Source organism: Phytophthora infestans, genomic scaffold, assembly GCF_000142945.1.
Source record: "Phytophthora infestans T30-4 supercont1.23 genomic scaffold, whole genome shotgun sequence".
Taxonomy (NCBI): domain Eukaryota; phylum Oomycota; class Peronosporomycetes; order Peronosporales; family Peronosporaceae; genus Phytophthora; species Phytophthora infestans.
The window spans coordinates 1877443-1893023 of record NW_003303736.1 but is presented as its reverse complement, the minus strand read 5'-3'; the positions used below and the strand labels follow the sequence as shown (position 1 = coordinate 1893023).

Sequence of the window (15581 nt, the reverse complement as noted above, 5' to 3'; positions counted from 1 at the left end):
CCACATATCTAAAGACACCAGGAACGGCTTCGGTAGGGGACTGTTCACTTGGTTACGGGTTCTCGGCGAGGTTTCAACCCGACGGGCCTTTCGACTTCCTCTTTGCCCACCTTGGAGTGCGAAACTTCGAGGATGATGAGTCGTTCTCGGCGGGACGAGGATGTCACCCCCGGCTAGCGGGAGCCCCTGCTCGACCGCCGGTAGTGTTTCAGCGTCAGCTGCTCGACCACCGGCTCAATTGACGGGAGCCCCTGCTCGACCGCCATCTCGTTCGTCTGCGGGAGCCCCTGCTCGACCGCCAACTCATTCAGCCCCTGCTCGACCGCCAGTTGGTTTTCACCCCCGCGTCACCGCGGGGACTCGTTAGTTAACAGCACTGCGCAAGCCGTGCAGAGAGGGCCATCGCTCACTCTGTGCACAACGTGCGTCGTGGATGACCGGTCCACGACGGTGACGTGAGGCCAATCCTTCTGGGCGACCAGGAAGTGCGTGAACACCTCGCTCACATCATAATCACTGCGGCGCTTGACCGACCGGGCCAACCAGTCAATCTCTGGCTGATAGCGCGTCAGCCACGGCATACCCAGGATGCAGCCAAACGCGTAATTCATCTCAATGACGAGGAAGTCGTTGTTGCTTCAGAAACCGTCGAACATGAAATCTCGCGCCGCGCGACGCGGCGTGATTTCCCGTCGGCCAACTTGACAGCGACCTCCCCTCTACCTTTGCGGACAGTGATGTCCGACGAGAGTACCGACAAACACGACGCGCGGAAGAAGTTGTTGGTCGCTCCTGAATCAAGGGGCGCTCGCAGTGGTCGCCGGGCACCGGCGACATGAAGACTGACAATGATCAATCTTGAATCGCTCGGCGTGGTGGTGGCATGAAAGTGTGCATGCAGCACAGGAGGGCTAGGAGGTCGGGTTGCCACCGGGGGCCCCGGACCTCCATTCCAGCCAGTAGGGCGCCCCGCACCTACTGACCCTGACCGTTTTTTGGCTGGTCAGAACTCACGGGCTCGGCATCGACATGCGCAAGTACTGGAGCTGGCGCGCGGCACTCCGCCGCGCGATGACCGACCTTCCGACAGCGGAAGCAGGTGAGAGAACGATTGTTCCGAGCACCGCTCCGACGCGCTGCATAGCGCTGACGATTGCTCGTCGCATCGATAGCGTCGATGTCCATGGGCTCGGGCGCAGAATCCCGAGCAGAAGCAGGTAGCGCGTGAGCGTATGACGCCGCAACCACGTAGTCCTCGCGTAGGGCGAGGGCGAATGCCTCTCCGAGCGTAGAGGGGTCCGATCTTGTAAGGCAGTAGCGCGTCATGCCTTCGCGCATACCGAACACGAATACATGACCCTGAGAGGCCATATCGATCGGCTTAGACACGATGCACGACGCGAGGTGTCGTGTCTTCTGGACGTAGTCGCGCATAGTCATCGTGCCTTGCCGAAGGGCGAAGAAGTCTGTTCGAATTCGGGATTCATCTTGCGGCGGCTCGAACGCGAGCCGAAGGTCACTCTGGAGGGTATCCAGAGTGGGGAAGACGTTGGGATCGACAACCAACTTGCCGAGAGCCCATTCCTTGGCTTTCCCAGACAGCCGCTAGAGGAGGAAATGGACCTTCGCGGAAGGCGCCTCGATCAACCTCGAAGCGATGGCGATGTCGATCTCTCGAAAGCAGCGATTCAGCGGAAGTCGATCTTCTCCGGCACCGGAGTAGGTGGACGTCTCTAGCTTCACGACGTCATTCGTGGAGATACGCGAGGGAGTTGACACTCGCCGATTCGCATCGGCGAGCTCGCGTTCCATAAATTCTTGTGCCGCAACGCGCTGCTCGTCGGGCGTCGCTGAGCGCAGCAGCGACGTGACGACGGCTTCTCCGGACACCGCCGCAAGGCGGTGAAGAGCTTCCCACTCGATCCGAGTGAGATGGAGAAAGGCAGCGTGGTCGAGGTCTTGGCTCATGTTGAACTTGGTCGTTGGAAGGACTACAAAGTGCTACCAGGTGTAACGGGCCAGGTATTTACTCCGTTACTTGCTTACACTATAGTGTTGAGGAAGCTCGCAATAGGACGACTGAGTCTTAGGTTTAAGGAAAAAACAACTCTGACTTTATTTTAGGACCAAGGCCACAGCCCTGGCCACTCAAATACACGTCATAGTCTAATTGGCTAATAATGGGTCTGGCTCCCCATATATCAGCCAATGGCATGACAGCATTTCAGCACACGCTAGTCGTGTGCTGATGCACCTACTTATGTAAAGAGATCTACCTACTTATGAAATGGAGGGGCCCATTACATCGTCTGTGATGCCTCCGATTATGCCATCGGGTGTGCACTGCTGCAGGTCGACACGGCTGGACATGAACGGGTCATCTCGTTATAGTCCAGGCAGCTCAAGGCAGCCGAGCGGAGCTACCCTGTTCACGACAAGGATCTCCTGGCAATAGCGTATGCCATTGTAACGTTTCGGGTTGATCTACCGGGCTGCAGGCTCTTTGTGATCTACACAGACCACGCATCCCTGAGGACGGCGACTAATTTGCCTCACCTCTCCCAACGGACGACGAGGTAGCTGTCGTTCTTCGTGGAGTATAACTGCTGCGTTGAGTTTAAGCCGGGCAAGCTCAACATGCTTGCGGACGCCCTCTCTCGGCGTCCAGACTACGAGTTGGCCCACATCACACGGGTGACAACGGATCTATATGATCGGATACGCATGGCGTATCGGGATGATGAGGCTCGTGTGCCCCACCACGGAGACCACACGAGCATCGTGAGTGCTCCCGAACTCGGTCTCGTCCTCACTGCCCAAATTGAGCTCACGTTCAGCGAACCGCGGGTTCGGACGGTTGTCTGGAGAGACCGAAGGTAACGGACTGCGGCGCTTGCTTGCACGCTTGCTCGCAGCCGCGTCATTAGATGAGCCGGTCGCCTCCGGCGCCACCTTAGAAGCCTCCTGGAGTGCAGATCCTTTGCTGCGAGGCTTAGTGCTTCTGGCTTGCGCCTCTCCGGCGCACCGCTCTTCCCAGTAACACGGGGCATGCTAAAGGTCAAAATGGAGACCGAGGAGAAGAGCGCTCAAGTGCTGCTCGAGGGTCTAGCTGTAAAGTGAGTCTCCGCCGCGTTCGCGCAGCCAAGTCGATATATATCGACTTTGAGAATGAGAGTTTGTGACGTACATATCCTCATTCTGATTGGTCGGTAAACCGAACCTAAGTGGAAGAGGATATAACGGGGTACGTAACCTCAAGTGTACCCCTGGTTACATGAAGTGTGATACGTCACACTTCGGTATATCTGGTACATGGTACCAGAGTCGTCAGAGGCCAACTATTGGATTATGACATACCTATAAATACATTCAGTTTACAAACTACCTTTAATTGGTCACTTCGCTCCCTCAGACAAAGGGGACCTGTGAGCTACTATTCACTGAAAGTTTGTAAGCTCTCGAAACTTGAGTTTGTAAGCATACCGCTTTTATTTTCGGACACGGTTTAAACAGATGCCCAGCTTATATTTTCGGACAGAGGAAGAAACATATTTTATTACATTGGCGGTAAGCCCCGCCCCCCCCCCCCCCCAGCCCCCGCGCCCCGCGCCCCGGTTTAGCTGCGCGATTGGTACTAGTATTAAACCTTTCACAAACTACATGAGTTTGTTTACCATACAAAAATCAGTCATTCAGAAACAAAAGGTCCCAAAATGACCCGTTTTGTTTCTTAGACCACGCTTCGGACCTTGCGCTACAGGAAGCTTAAGTCATTTGATAGTACTGTCGTATCCCACTTAAGTACGCCCATTTAAATGCTGTTGTTTTTGTCGGCCGCTGCAAACTAGACCGTAGAGATATTTAGACACTCTACGTGGCACCGTTCAATATGCGCTACATCTCTACAGGTTTCTATAACATTTGCTGGAAAATTGACATCCCGGCGAAAGTATTTCAAATTTCACATCTTCACCACGAACTTTGCAGTGTAGTTGTTGCTCCATCAGCAACGCCTTCTTCTCTATAGCAGCAACAAACCGTTGCTGAATGTCGTCTGCTAGCACACCTTTTGATCGCTTTGCAGCCTTCTGGCCCTGTGGCCGACACACAACGGATGCATCGGTGCCACGTCGTTTTAAACCCGCGGTCGTTGTGAGCTGAGCAGTCCACTTTGGCTTGTCACGGAGCTCCTTCCATGCCGCTAAAAACTCAAATTGTTGCTTGTGACGCTCAGCGTAAATCTCCACTGCCGATGTTATGTACTTTTCCTCATTCCATCCAGAGCGTTCTCTACTCTTCAGCTTTGAATAAATGCCTTCAAACTTTGTCACTGCGGGTTGCAGTTTCTTCCACCTGCCAGCAACAGCGAGTTCAGATCGATCATCCGATTCTTTGCTTTTAATCTGAAGCCAAAGTTGATACATCCTCATGTAGAACGTAGCCTTCTTCTGACCGGCACCGCGTATAGGGTCTTGGGAGCCATGCCTTGCCCAACTGGATAGTGTCGTCGTCGCCCCATTCAGGCCCCTTCCCCATGGTTTTGTTGGAATCTTCCCGCGTATGTTGAAGTGAGTGGGCCACATAATCTATTAAAACTGGAGTTTTATCTTAAGACTCGAATCGCTACTTTAGACTTCCGAAAAACGTTAGACTCGCGCGGAAGCTAATAAAACCTGGTCAGGTCTCAAATTGAGACCTGACCAAGTTTTATTAGCTTCCAGCAGCAAGTCTTAACAGAAACGTGATTGAGACTCTCAATCACGTTTCTTTTGCGTTAAAACCGGAGTTGAGACTTGCCGCTGGAGATGCTCTAACGAACTGTGGCCGATTTGCTTCAAATCTCAACCAAAACTATTGCCGTAATCTAATCAGCAATTAAGACCATTCAGCTGCTCGCTTAAGGGTTTTCTGTTCTTATAATTAATTTCGCCTGCCCATCCTGCTTATATTTTCGGACGGAGGAGTGCATAGTGTGACTTTAACATCGATCATTTAAAAATTGGTAGTTTAGATTCTAAACTACCAATTTTAGAACGGAGAACTCTTTTCCTCATTATTTTCAAAATAAAATATCCCACAGCGACTACTCCTTATCCGTTTACCACCGCGACTGTGACGTCGCTTTGGTGCACTAGCTCTGTCTTGATCGCTTCGCTCTCCTCTGGCTTCCCTGATGCGTAACCCAACGAGCCCGAAGTCGAGGAAGGCGTCGTTCGATCAGTGACACTGTCCACGGTACTCTCCGTGTTCCTAGTGCAGAAGCTCTGAGACGTCGCCACTGGCTTGTCAGGACTCTCCACATCTCCGTTCCCGATACCAGCAGTAGTGGACGAGTCCTCCTCAGCCACTTGAGGCAGCGTAGACCCAGAGGCAGTGAAGAGCCCCTGGAAAGCCTCAAAGTCCACATACCCATCGCCCTTGGTGTCAACAGACGCAATCATCTCCTTGACCTCCTCCGCTACCATCGAGTTCTTGAACAAATCCTGCAGTCCAACAAGCGACAGACGGCCCTGTTTCTCGCCGTCTAGAATGCCGAACGCCTCCTTAATTGTGCTCTGTCCAATGTCTCGCTGGTCCATGACAGCAGCCATAAACTCCAGGTAGTTGATGTGGCCGCTTTTCGACTGATTGATGCGTGTGAAGAGCTCCGCGGCGTCGGCAGTTGACACGCCACACTCCACTAGAGCGCTACAGAACTCGTCTCGAGACAAGGACCCTTTCTTGTTGCTGTCCATGGAATGGAAAACCTCGGCGGCCATTTCTTGCTGAAGATGATCCTCCGAGATCCCCAGAGCCACCGACAGCAACGCCGCTTGCTTCAGTTTGCGACACTGACTGAAGCTCAGCATGTTGGTTAGCAACACACACTTGTCGCTCTGTAGCCGTGCAGCGCCCGAGCCATCGACACTGGCCATCTCTCCTTCGCTGAGCCATTTGTGGTCCAGCGCCTGCTCTGCTGACAGTCGCTGGTCCACGTTGTCCTTCACTAGCGCCTTGATGAAGAGGATGGAAGCCGGAGAGAATGTGGACCACACATCGTTCTCAAAGACCAACACTCCGTCGTAGATATTGCCCATGGTCTCATCGATCGTCGCGGCGTGGAAGGGAGACACGCCAGTGAGCAGCTCGAAGCAGATGACGCCAACGCTCCAGAGATCGCACTTCTCGTTGTAGTCGCCGTCTAGAACCTCGGGCGCGACGTAGTCGATCGTTCCCAGCGACTTTTCCAGCTTCTCGCCTCGTTTGAAGCGTGTGCTGAGCCCAAAGTCACACAGACGAAGAGATCCCGGGTTCTCGGCGTTCTCTAAGAGCAAATTCTCCAGCTTTAAGTCGCGGTGAGTGATGAAGTTCGAGTGCAAGAACGCCAGAGCTCGCAACAGAGCACGGATGATCTTCCGGACGTCGTTCTCGGAGAAGGTGCGGTGTTCCTGGTACAGATGATCGTACAGTTCTTTCCCTTTACAATGCTGCATGATCATATACATGTGCTCCTTGTCTTCGTACGAGGCGATGACACGCACGATCTGAGGGTGATGCAGTCGCTTGAGGATGTTGATCTCGTTGCGTAAAGCGTCTCGGTCCACTTCGTTACTCAGAGCGACGACCTTGACGGCCCATTCCTTGCCAGACTTCTTGCTCACGGCGTGTTTGACGCAGCCAAAGTGGCCCGTGCCGATGATGGCGTTGAAGTGGAAGAATTCGTTGATGTCGTCCACGTACTTGTGCTGGATGAGGTCGGACGTCAGGTCGTCTCGTAGACTGCCACGAGCTTGTCGCTGGGTCGACCCAGCGGTGGGGTCCACGACCGCATCAGCTTTGGATTGTCGGCACCCCATTGTTTTGTTATTTTCCTTGGAGGAGCGATGGAGGAATGAAAACTCCGAAATGCACAGGAGTGATAGACGATAATAACGTTTAATTAAGCGGCAGGACGAGGCAATGCGCTCCGTTGGGTAAAAATACCACAGTGACGTCGAGATGCCCACCTGAAGATGCTAATTATAGCCGGCTCAGACGTCCGTGGTCTGGCTGTTCGCTATAATACCGTGCGTCACACCACCTGGAGTATTTCTTGGTTCTGCTTGGCCGAGGATTTTACGCTCTAGGTCAACGCGATTCTCAATCCTTAGCGGTGAATGAAAGACTGAACGCGACGGTATCTGCGCGGCGCTCTCTCTGAGTGAGGCGACACGTTGCGTAAACTTTATGTTTGTATGGAGTAGAGATGGGCGGTCTGCAAGGTGGTCATTTGGTTGCTCTTGAGCTTTGGAGAAAGGTGTGCGGCCTTATGACGCCCGCCCAATTATTGTATGATATCTGTGTCTTAATAGCGTAGACACTGTCTAAGTGGAAGTGCCATATCGTTCGGATTCTCGCTGGGTTTGTCTCGTTTCGTCAGCTTTGAAGTGGTGAACGCCAAGCGCTCTATTCTACTCTAGAAGGCTTCTATTTGCTTTCGCTGAATCATTCTTTTGCTTTCTATGACGTGGCGGCAAAGTTAAACTTAAAGTCTGTGTTCACGGGTTCCTGGCCTTCCTTCTTGCGCATCTCACGGTGCTTGATCGCAGCCAAGTTCCGCCGCCCCTGGCCGTATCGAAGGTGCATCTTGGCGACTTCAGACTCGGTGCCTGTTGCTTTGCGAAGTTTCAGAAACGAAGAGCCCGTAGGTTTAGCTGTCGTGCCTTTGGCCACCTTCTGCTTGGATGCCGATCGATTGGAGTCCTTCGCATTACCGTCTTGTGGTGATGGTGTCACTGGAACGACCGATTTGGCTACGGCGTCAGCATTATCTACTGCTGCTTCGCTCTGCGCCCTCTTGGATCGCCGCTTCTTATTGCGCTTGTGATTCCGATTGCGCTTTTTGTCGCTCGTCTCGGCGTCTTCGGCAGAGATGCTGAAGTCAAATTTGAACACGGTTTCCGCCGCCTTGCTAGCCGCTTCGAGGATCTCTTCGGGTGTAGCCTCCTCCAACTTCTCTCCACGCGCCTCCATCTGCTTTACAGTATCCATGATACGCCGCTTGGCCTCAAAGTGCGCGGCCAGAGGAGCGCCCGCCGGTGCATCTTGAGTCCCATTCATCTTTGCTATTGTGTTCCTGCTTGAATGGGCACATGAAGGATACGATAATGATAGCACCATGATTTTATGCGTGAGCATGATCCCGGGAGCTATCATAACAGCACACATAATTCGTACTTAGAAATTAATTGATGGTTAGAGATTAAAAAACGAAGATGACGCTCGTATTCCTCGGGAACTCCGGTACGCATATATTGCAGCTTCAAGGCGTCATCAGCGGAGGATTGCAATATTATCTTTAGTGCGCTTGCTCGGCCTATCTACTGCTCGACTTCCATCGTCTGATTATACCTGTGGACTGACAAAGTATGATGTTCATGCTGATATCCAGCTTTACGCCGAGTGTCAAAGTCGGTAGCCGATGTGCGCGCGCCGGCAGTCCGAAGACTGTTAGAGGATTTGGACAAGGAAGTGGTACGTACCATCTATCTATCTACACTCATATTTGTGCTAACACTGACTTGCAGCGCCTGGAGGCTGGAGTGGGCATCGCAGCTCCGCAACTCGCCCACAACCTGCGTATGTTCCTGATGATCAAGGACATGCCGGAGAACGAGGATGACCTAAGCAAGTTGGAATATCAGGAGGTGCTTAATCCAAAGATTGTGGCCATGTCCAAGTCCAGCAAGCGCGACTTTGAAGGTTGTTTGAGTGTGCCTGGCTACCAGGGCATTATCGAGCGTGCCGAGGAGATTCGAGTGCAATATCAAGACGCAGAAGGCCGCAAAATTCAGGAAACACTCACAGACTTCCCTGCGCGTATCTTCCAACACGAACTCGACCATCTTAACGGCGTCATGTATCTCGACCGCTTAGAAGCCGGCAGCCTCATTCACAACGAAGAGTTCGAGGCCATGGAGTGGCAAGACATCCAAAAGCTGCTTTTACAAGGACCCCCGAAGATCCCCCCTCTTATGGTCTCTATGTCTACACAGACCACCAACATTCGTCAAACTAAAGGCAAAGGCAAATGCAAGAACAAGTACTAGAGAACAGAAAACATGTAGCCATCAGGTCCTCGATGTTAAGGCTTAGACGAAATACTTGTCAGATCCCCGTTGGGCAGCCTCAAGGTACGCGCCGTGGCCTCCCTTTTTTAACTTTAGCGCTCTACTCAACAGCGGGATGTAGTTCGCAGCCAGCAGAGTCATCGCTGCAACTAACGCCACAAATGTACTGCCATAACGGAGTTTTGTAAGGAACGTTGTCTTGTAGAACGTGTACCCATTGATCATATTCTCTAAACATTCCATCCTCATAGTGATCGGTGTCATGTAGTTTGCTCCATACTCCGCCCTAGCCAGATAACTGGCATTACGTGGGACAGTCACAGGTACATTGAGGAAGAACGCTGGCTCCTCATGTAGCGGTAGCACTTGGTCGTATAGCAACCACTTTCCTCGAATAGTACGGTCGTCATTGACTAGCCACTTAGTGCCGGTCTCTGTATCCACCTCCTCTCGATAGAACCAGATATCTGCGTGGGAACCCTTCGCCGCTTCGTCCAAGTAAATCTGCACCAATTCCCGTTCCGTGTGATACACCACATGCACAGGTCTCTGGAGCTCGAGATGAGCTTCTCGTCGTACAACGTCCGAGAAGTTACTAACGCTACCGAACTGCTGTATGAAGTCCGTTTTGACCACGCCAATGTCCGAGTCTGTGTCTCCTACAGGGATACGACGCTGGCCGCGCATGACGAAGAGTAAGTTGCCGAAAGCCGCCCAATACGGTAGGTCAGCGCGTGTGCATAGCTGATACACGAAGCGAGCCAAATTCTCGATCTCGTAGCGGAATACAGCACTATTGGGACATCCATGCGAGTGATAAACCTCGAGAGAGATGCCCAAAACTCCGAGTATTGCGCTGAGTAATAGCAGCCCCCATAGCAGATATAAACGCTTGGTGCTGCGTCGAGAGACATCGCCGAGGTGTACACGCCAACGAGGATGCACCAATGCCCCAAGAGCAGCCACAGGTACGGCCAGAGCCAGCAGGAACCAGTTGCCATCCGCGATGAACGAGGGCAGCAGCACCGTCATCGTTATCTTCAATTAAAGAGCAGTTACACTCAGTTGTAGAGCAAATTGTTCTTCAATCAGTTTTCTCTTTAAATGCAAATTCTAACGGAGAGTTTTATTAGATATAACAGTTATTCAACGACCAGATCATGTTTCACCCTGTGCTCTTGAGCTGTCCCTGACGAAACAACTCAGGGACTCCCCTGCGCAAACTTTGTGGATATATGAGTCCACAAAGTTTAGACACAAGCCAGCTTGGTATCACAGCTGCTGAGGCAAATGGAGAAGGCTTGAAACGGAGACAAAGGCCACTGGAAATCCATCGTGAACATGTCGTCCGCCACACGACCAAACTGCAGAATGTTGCCCATGGACGGGTCTTCACTGCTGATCAACTGGAAGTTCTTGACGGACGCCATGGACACACGACCGCCAAAGTCCAGGCAGTAGGCCCCCAGGTCCTCACGGAAGACCGGCTCGCGGTTCGAGAAGCGCATCAGATCCTTCATTTCACCCGTGGAGAGACGAGTCACGAGTCGGTCTTGACGACTCATCGGTCGCACGATCTTTGAGGAACCGCCTTCTTCATCAACGTCAGGGATCACGACACGCATCTTCCGTGGGCCCACACTGGTGCGGTTCGGCTCGTACGTGACACAGCCCAGCTCCTCCCGAATCTGTAGCACATTCTGTACGACCAAATCATCTGAGCTCACTGCATCTTGTATCTTGGCCAATTTCTGCGGGTCTCGTCCGTTGTCATACAATGTGAAACATGTACCCAAAAAGTTGGAGCCCATGCGTCCAATCCGTTTGGCGTCCGTACATTCTTTGTCCGTACAAATTGTGTAGTTGGCTGTCATGTTGGAGCGCACTTGGCGTCTTGCAGCCAATAGGAATTTATCTTCCTCTTGCGTGCCAATCTGGCCTTGCAGATACAGCTCATAGCCGTACTGCTTGAACATCCCGCGATACACTTGCTTCACATAGCAACGGATGATGCCAGCGTCCAGAGGCACTGGCTGTAAGGCCATCTTGGTCATATCTTGTAGCTCCAGTTTCTGCATTGGCTGTAGCACCAACGGGTCGCACGTACCGCGACATAGCGGACAACTACCGGACTGTCCTAGCCAGGCCATTATGCAGCGGTAATGGACGAATGCACCGGTACATTGACCGGTACATGGCAAGGGATAAGCTTTACGTCTAGCTGAGAACTCGTCCATGCAGATAAAACCGCCTTCGCTGTCGTCGTCGGCCTCTGCGCCCTTGTCTTCCATGCTCCTTAGTAGACGGAAGTTTCTCTGTGTGTACCTTGATTTGTCCCCTTCCAGAGGACGCGAAGGCCTCGTCCGATATCCTGTCGTGTGGGCGCAGAGTGTCGACTTCTCCGTCTCCACCCTCTTCCTCTGCTTTGCCTTCTTCTTCGGCTAAATCCACACGGATATTAGCTGCTTCCAGTGTCTCTTTCTGCTCGCTCAGAGCGCGTCTACGCGGCGAGAACGTGGCTAAGACCACAGGCGGCGCGTCAGCGAAGGCATCTGAGGAGTGGTGAACTGCTCGAGGAGACATGTGACGCGCTGAGGCGCCTCTGGCTTCCCCTGAGTTGATGGATCGCATGGCGACACTATGTGCGACGTTTCTCGGGCTACGCGCAGCTGCAGAGAGCGGGGACAGCACCGCTGCAGTCAGCGAGCGCTCGTAATTGCGCAAGACGTCGCGTGCGTCTGCAGACTCACCTCTGGAGGGCGATACGACGTCGGGCACGGCGTTCTCAGAGGTAGGAGCGGACATGTTTTAGGCCCTGTCTTTACAACGGTTGTGCTTTGGTTTTCTTCTGGTTGAAGCACTTGCCAGACGCTACGCTTGACGGTGGATACGATGAAAGTACTCGCGGGGCTGGGGACTGCCTGTAGCAGTCAGTAGATCGCTCTTTGGGGAGGGCGACGACTGGGGCTTCTCTACCGCAGTCTTCTCGTTTTTGTAAGAAGGCGAAGCCTGGCTTGTTTGGATACTGAGACCAAGTTAAATTTTTGGGGATGGGTGGCGGGCTTGTGATTGGTTGAAAAAGAGCGAGAATAAAAGTGCAGTTGAAAAAGCAAAAGAGTGAGACGAGAACTTCAAGTGTATCTTTCAACACGAACTGGACTGGCTGCTTACCAAGCTTAGATTCAAAGTCAAGGGAAATTATATCCAGACAGTGTTAAGCTAACCCTCTTAACTCAAGTGGACTTAGTGGTTGAACAATGTTCTGGTTAAATAACGAGGATAAAGGGATAGACACACTGTATTGCTGTTTTAATTGACAATTGAGAGGTCCATTCTTTTCACGAAACACATGTTGCTTGTCCAGGGCTAACCTCTCTCACGATGCTCCGCGCCTTTAAGGCGTTCAACTCCAATTTTTTTGTATTCCCCGTTCAGTTTGTTGAGCGCAGCCTGGTAGTTTTTTTAGGTATCCTGGTAAATCCTGAACAAGTAGCGAGGATCATGTTTCATATCTTTCCAATTGAGTCCAAACTGTCTTGCCAGTTCCTTCAATTTGTCTTTAGGAGCTCCTCTTTCTTCAAAATCGGCGTCGGTCGCAGAGTCGAAGTGGTGGGCCTTCAAGAGCCGTTGGTTAGTCACGAGAGCATCACTGGTAGCCAGAAAAGTAGACGCGATGATCACAAAGACGTAAGAATGACGCATGGGGCTCGGCGGGTGGTTGCAAGTGTGAGCAAATTGCTTAGTGAGAGGAGAACGAGACACACTGGCGTACAATAGTCCATTGGTTTTAGCACAGGCGTGAGTCCATCTCGCAAACACAGTAGCTGCTACTAGGGAGCGTATTTGAGCGACACCACGACTTTTGTCGTTGATCTAACGATTTATTCTCGTTCTGGTTCGCGAGAATCTGTAAAAGGCTATCGGAAAAGTAGTATCGTGAGAAAAAAGTAGCTTTGTGATCAATGGTGACGGATTTATCGTCATGATAATGATGACAGCAAATCCCTCCAAAGAGCAGTACTTCCTCCAAATAATCTGAAAATCATGTGTCTAATACCGTTTGCACTTTCCTGTTCCGTGCTCAGGTTGTGTCTACTATCGTCTACAATTTATCTGTTTCGTGCTCATATTCAGTCGCATTTTCCACTTCGATTCAATAGAAACGCTTACCGCGATTTTGAAATTAATAGACCAGATGCACTGTCGTATCGACGAAGCAAAAAGCTTGATTAACCCAGGTGCCTATACTCCTACTTTTCTATAGAAGTAAAGCTTAAACACGTCTGAACAATCGAGAAGTTCAGTACTTGTATACCTACGTAAGAGCATTTATAATTTAGTAAAGCAACATATTTGACAAATGAATATTTTAGCGGCTGCACAATCGTTGTATCCTTCAAATGACACGCTTTTGAATGTATCAATTATTCGTGGCCCAGGAGCTTCTTAAACGTGTGCTTTACGCTAAACCAGGGATTATTTTTAACTAAACACAGCAATACAGTACCTGTAGCGATTCCAGCAGTATTGTGGCTCCAGTTCATGTATTGCAACCGTTTGTGCATCGCATTTATCTAACGAATCACTTTTTTCGGATGGCATAATTGTGGTTTCAAGAAGCACCCACTATTTTAAGTGTTTTTTAAAGTAATAATAGTGTTTATGCTTTGCGATGGCATGCGCCTGATTGCGAAGCTACATTACTTTTTCTCGCCTACAATACACGTATTTAATCCATCTGAAGGACAAGCAGGTAGAATCACATGATATTGTGGTTGTAGCACAGAAAATCAATAACTCTACAGAGCGGTGAAGTCATTTCGCACAAAAGTGTGGTAGGCTCACAGAAGATTGTGGTAGCTCACACAAAACCGTATGAGCTCACAGAGACTTTGGTAGATCACAACAACACACTCTTTAGCTTTCTTTTTGTCCAATCAGCGTCGAGGAGAATTAACCCCTCACCCCAACGCCCTCATTCTCGCAACTCCAGCAAACGGCCACGCGCCCCTTCGCGAAGTACTAGGCAAGGTCACCTCGGACGCGAGTCTCCGTAGGCAACGCGCGTCGCCAACAAAGGTGCCCGGCTGATGCAAGTGGTTGCAACTCCGAACGAGGTCTAACGTTGTTGGTTTGTCAATTTATGTTTATGTGCAGGAAGTGTGTAGAGGTCTCCGGGCAGTAACTCGGCAAGGACAGCTCGTCAGCAAGGATCCGTAGGCTGCCCGCGTTGGCAAGAGGTGTGTGCACCTTGTGCAAGTGGTTGCAACTCCGAAGGAGGTCTAACGCTGTCGGCTTGACAATTTATGTGTATGTGAAGGACGTGTGTAGAGGTTGCCGGGCTGTAACACGCCAAGTACAGCTCGCCAGCAAGGATCCGTAGGCTATTCGATTTGAGAAGAGAGGTGCGCATCTATTAGTAGTGGGAATGAGTTTTGTGGAGTGCTAACGGAGATGGTATGGCTCATGTGCGTGTGGATAGGTGGAGGTGGCCAAAAAGCAGGAGAAAAGAATGGGACAAAAAATACCGTGGCACATTTTGGCAGTGGATATTGGTACTGACGAAGCCATCGACCTTGTGGAAAGTGGAAAAACGTTGCGCGAGGACCACAATCAAAGCGCAAACAATCCCGTAGAGCAGTTCAATAGACACCTGAAGCAGCATTACTCGCTGCATGTGAAACTGAATATGGGAACATTGTTGCGTCTATTGTTTCAATGCGCGACAAGTGAATCTGTTACTGGCAAAACATTTCGTACAACAGCGGAGCATTCATCTGTATTGGCCACGCGAATGAGAGAACTTTCTCGGGACAATTTGCTGGTGGAGAATTTGGAATTTCATTACAGAGATGGAGGCATCGTCGCTGTACAGGCCAAACCTGCCAAGCGAGTGTTCGTACCCGCTAGAAGACGCACAGAAGAATATCTAGCAGTAACGGCTCAACTTGGAGCTAACTATGCTCGCATGGAAATTGGAGGGCAGCCTCCAATAGGGTGGCCTGTAGACGTGGTTAAACGAACTTGCCCTTGCAAGTATTGGGTCAAATTTGCCTACTGTGTGCACTTGCTTTTTGCTATGCAGCGCTCAGCTCTAGTTGACTCGATGGGACACGACATTTTGATGACTCGGGCAGTGGCAAGAAAGCGCCAACGAACGACGGTTCAATCTACTTCAGCTGGGCGACCACCAAGATGTGGGCCAGCACTTTCGCTGGAGTAAAGTAGTAAAGTCCAATTGAGCAGGAGTAGCACTGCTGATGCGATACAATAAAAAGACGAAATGCCTTTGTTTCAGCCATGCAAACATGCGATTTTTGTTAATTGCAGGTAACTACGCCTGTGCTTTGCTGCACTTCTTGCAACTGCAAGTGAACCACAACTTTCCAGCATACGAAACTGTGAGTTCCTCCGTTGGTAGAATTTTGCGCAGCGTTACCACCACCACTACAACTTGTTTCCGGTACTGCATCTCACGAAACCTGCAATTTG

The 15581-nt window shown here is 51.1% G+C and overlaps 5 protein-coding genes across 5 annotated transcripts; 1 reads left to right on the top strand and 4 right to left on the bottom strand.

Annotated features, from left to right (window-relative positions):
* Window positions 1-5090: 5090 nt before the first annotated feature.
* On the bottom strand, window positions 5091-6960 carry PITG_11470 (calcium-dependent protein kinase, putative; the record flags this gene model as incomplete). The annotated part of the gene is made up of 1 exon (XM_002900998.1): window positions 5091-6960. One exon carries the CDS (start codon window positions 6834-6836, stop codon window positions 5091-5093), a length of 1746 nt encoding a protein of 581 aa, XP_002901044.1.
* A 519-nt stretch (window positions 6961-7479) lies between these two features.
* PITG_11469 (uncharacterized protein) lies at window positions 7480-8079 on the bottom strand (the record flags this gene model as incomplete). The annotated part of the gene is made up of 1 exon (XM_002900997.1): window positions 7480-8079. The coding sequence occupies one exon, from the start codon at window positions 8077-8079 to the stop codon at window positions 7480-7482; it is 600 nt and encodes a 199-aa protein (XP_002901043.1).
* Window positions 8080-8234: 155 nt separating this feature from the next.
* Window positions 8235-9068, top strand: PITG_11468 (peptide deformylase, putative; the record flags this gene model as incomplete). The annotated part of the gene is made up of 3 exons (XM_002900996.1): window positions 8235-8262; window positions 8411-8493; window positions 8547-9068. 3 exons carry the CDS (start codon window positions 8235-8237, stop codon window positions 9066-9068), a joined length of 633 nt encoding a protein of 210 aa, XP_002901042.1.
* Window positions 9069-9110: 42 nt separating this feature from the next.
* PITG_11467 (uncharacterized protein) lies at window positions 9111-10121 on the bottom strand (the record flags this gene model as incomplete). The annotated part of the gene is made up of 1 exon (XM_002900995.1): window positions 9111-10121. The coding sequence occupies one exon, from the start codon at window positions 10119-10121 to the stop codon at window positions 9111-9113; it is 1011 nt and encodes a 336-aa protein (XP_002901041.1).
* A 73-nt stretch (window positions 10122-10194) lies between these two features.
* PITG_11466 (tubby-like protein) lies at window positions 10195-12017 on the bottom strand (the record flags this gene model as incomplete). Its single annotated transcript, XM_002900994.1, has 2 exons — window positions 10195-11368; window positions 11415-12017. The coding sequence occupies 2 exons, from the start codon at window positions 11892-11894 to the stop codon at window positions 10340-10342; spliced, it is 1509 nt and encodes a 502-aa protein (XP_002901040.1).
* Between the last annotated feature and the right edge of the window lie 3564 nt (window positions 12018-15581).